Consider the following 2500-nt stretch of genomic DNA (forward strand, 5'->3'; position numbering starts at 1 on the left):
CAAGTGGAAACAAACTAGTTGTGGAGTTTAGTGAAACGCAGATAACGCTGACGTTAACGTGTGTTGCAGTATCTTGAACGAAGTCATATTCAGTCGTAAGCACAAGCCTTAAACCTAGCTTATAGGCTACAACAAAACACCCCTCGTCAGCCTCCTGCACTTCCCTTTCCGCGGGTGTCTGCCCAATGCCTCGGTGCCTCACTGTATGTTCGGTGCACGTCTGAAAGCTGACTGAGGAGGGAGGGTATTGCTTACCTGTCATTGTTGATGTGTTGAACGCACTTCTCACAACGTGCAGTGGCGGTTCTAGACTGAATTACTCCCCAGGCGAGATCCTCCACGAGCACCCCCATGAGTGTTTTTTGACGCACTTTGCGTCAGTCGGGCTCATAGGGTTAAGGGCTCGTGCCGCCCCATACAAGATGCCGCCCCGGGCGACCGCCCGGTTCGCCCGTACCTAAAACCGCCACTGACAACGTGTGTTAGTAGCCTCCTTATTTATGAAAGGTAATCCAGACAGACACTCTTTCCCAAGAGCTACAGCTACATCACATAGTTTTTAACTATTGTGATTTGTTCAGCAGCTAAGTAGGCTATAGGGTGATATGAATGTATCTCTATTAATTGGCCGAGTGATTTCGTTTAGAGGCATTTGGCCACGTTCTTATTATCAAAATGTTTGTTGTCTTTCAATCCAGTCAATCAAGTCTTTTGGAAAAATATAACTAATGACATGCAATTGTAACTTTTCTCATGCCATTTAAAGTAGCTAGCGAAAAAAAAAAATCTGCAGTATGGAAAATAAAATGAGATTAAGAACTATATTGCATTTTGGGGCCTATTACTGCATCGTATCGAATCGCACTGAATCGCGCTGTATTAAACCGCATCGTCTTTGAATCGTATCGTAGCTTTATGAATTGATACAAATCGAATCGTCTTAAAAGGGAGAGATTCACACCCCTAGTTTTCATCTTTTTTTTACCAGTTACTGTGTGAGACAACATCTGGCTTGCATTTGATTGATCACAGTGTGTGTGTGTGTGTGTGTGTGTGTGTGTGTGTGTGTGTGTGTGTGTGTGTGTGTGTTTTCACAGCTGAATCATCCGGACTTTGATGGAACCGTGAACCCAGACTCTCACACACCGGACATGAGTGCATTAAAGCTGGTTGGTGTCACTGGAGACCTCTTACACACACACACACTCACACGCGCATGCTCACACACACACACACACACACACCTACTCACTGGGTTCTGGCCATGGAGGTATTCTATATAACTGGAGAAGGGACTAATGGCCCATGCTAGGCTAGCTACTTCAGCCATCTTTGAGAAAATGGCGTTTCATGGGTGTTCATTTCCGTCACTAGCTAGAATTAGCCAATTAGGTTCCACGTTCCAGATGAGACGACCTGCAGGAGGTACATCGCTGATGGAGATCGGAGAGGGTGTGTGTGTGTGTGTGTGTGTGTGTGTGTGTGTGTGTGGTGTTGATGGAGATTGGAGAGGGAAAGAAGGGGTTGGAGAACGCGCAGCTACCCCCGTTATAGGCGCACATTAGGGGTATTTAATTGGTTGGGATATCGTTGGATGGTGGTGAAATTTGCCCCTTGTCTCGAAATCCTATAATGTGATATTCATATGTCATGATATAATAAACACGGCGTGTCAATATTGAATGAGAATTCACTTAGCATACTCAAATAAATATGATCTAAATGCTTTGGACTGGCTGTAGCCTATAGGCGGTTATGCGTGCAATAGGCTGTGTCTATCCGACCAAAATGACTCTTAATTAATATAAGTAGACAGAAAGAATTCACTTTAGCATACACAAATGAATATGATCCCTAAATGCTTTGGACTGGCTGTTACAGTATGTGCGCGATAGGCTGTTACAGTATGTGCGTGTGTGATAGGCTGTGTACTGTTACAGTATGTGCACAATAGGCTGTGTCTATCCGACGAAAATGACATCCATGTAAGAAACTTGTGGACCCCTGATAGGCTAGTTCTATCACCCAGTGTGATGTCTGCAACTGCTGTCACAGTCGGACACGTTTGACGTTATCTAGGCTAGACTATGTGACCCCCAACGCTGCGTTGTCATGAACTACAGGTAGGGTCGTTTTTTTTTTTTATATAGTTTTAGCCTTACGACACAGTGAGTAGGTTATAATTTGATTTAGATCATTGCTTTTTCATTTTATAAAATGTCTCATGTCTGCAAATAATAGTAACCTAGTATGACAACATTTGCTTTGTTATTTTATTTAGCACAAAGATAATGCAGTGTAACCCACAGGCATCAAGTCCAGTGTCGGTAGCTTAGTCCAAGTAGACAATCATTTCATTTATGGTCTTCTAGAATGCGTAATCAACATGGACGCGCGAGGACACTCGTGCTCAACACCAAACTCCTGCATGAGTTGTCATCTACCAATCAGCTTGCAAAACCTGGTGTCGCTAGCCGGAAGTTGCAACCATGTAACGCCA

General features: G+C 43.9%; 1 protein-coding gene across 4 annotated transcripts in view; it reads left to right on the forward strand.

The window, feature by feature from the left end:
• The window catches only part of LOC134082352 (serine/threonine-protein kinase 31-like), a 38858-nt gene that overhangs the window by 35698 nt on the left and 660 nt on the right, over positions 1-2500 (forward strand). For all 4 annotated transcript variants that reach the window (XM_062538010.1, XM_062538011.1, XM_062538008.1 and 1 more), the window contains exon 25: positions 1098-1169. In XM_062538010.1, coding sequence (XP_062393994.1) covers positions 1098-1169 — 72 coding nt within the window. The remainder of the gene's footprint in view (positions 1-1097; positions 1170-2500) is intronic.

Source organism: Sardina pilchardus, chromosome 6 (genome assembly GCF_963854185.1).
Source record: "Sardina pilchardus chromosome 6, fSarPil1.1, whole genome shotgun sequence".
In the NCBI taxonomy this organism is placed as follows: domain Eukaryota; kingdom Metazoa; phylum Chordata; class Actinopteri; order Clupeiformes; family Clupeidae; genus Sardina; species Sardina pilchardus.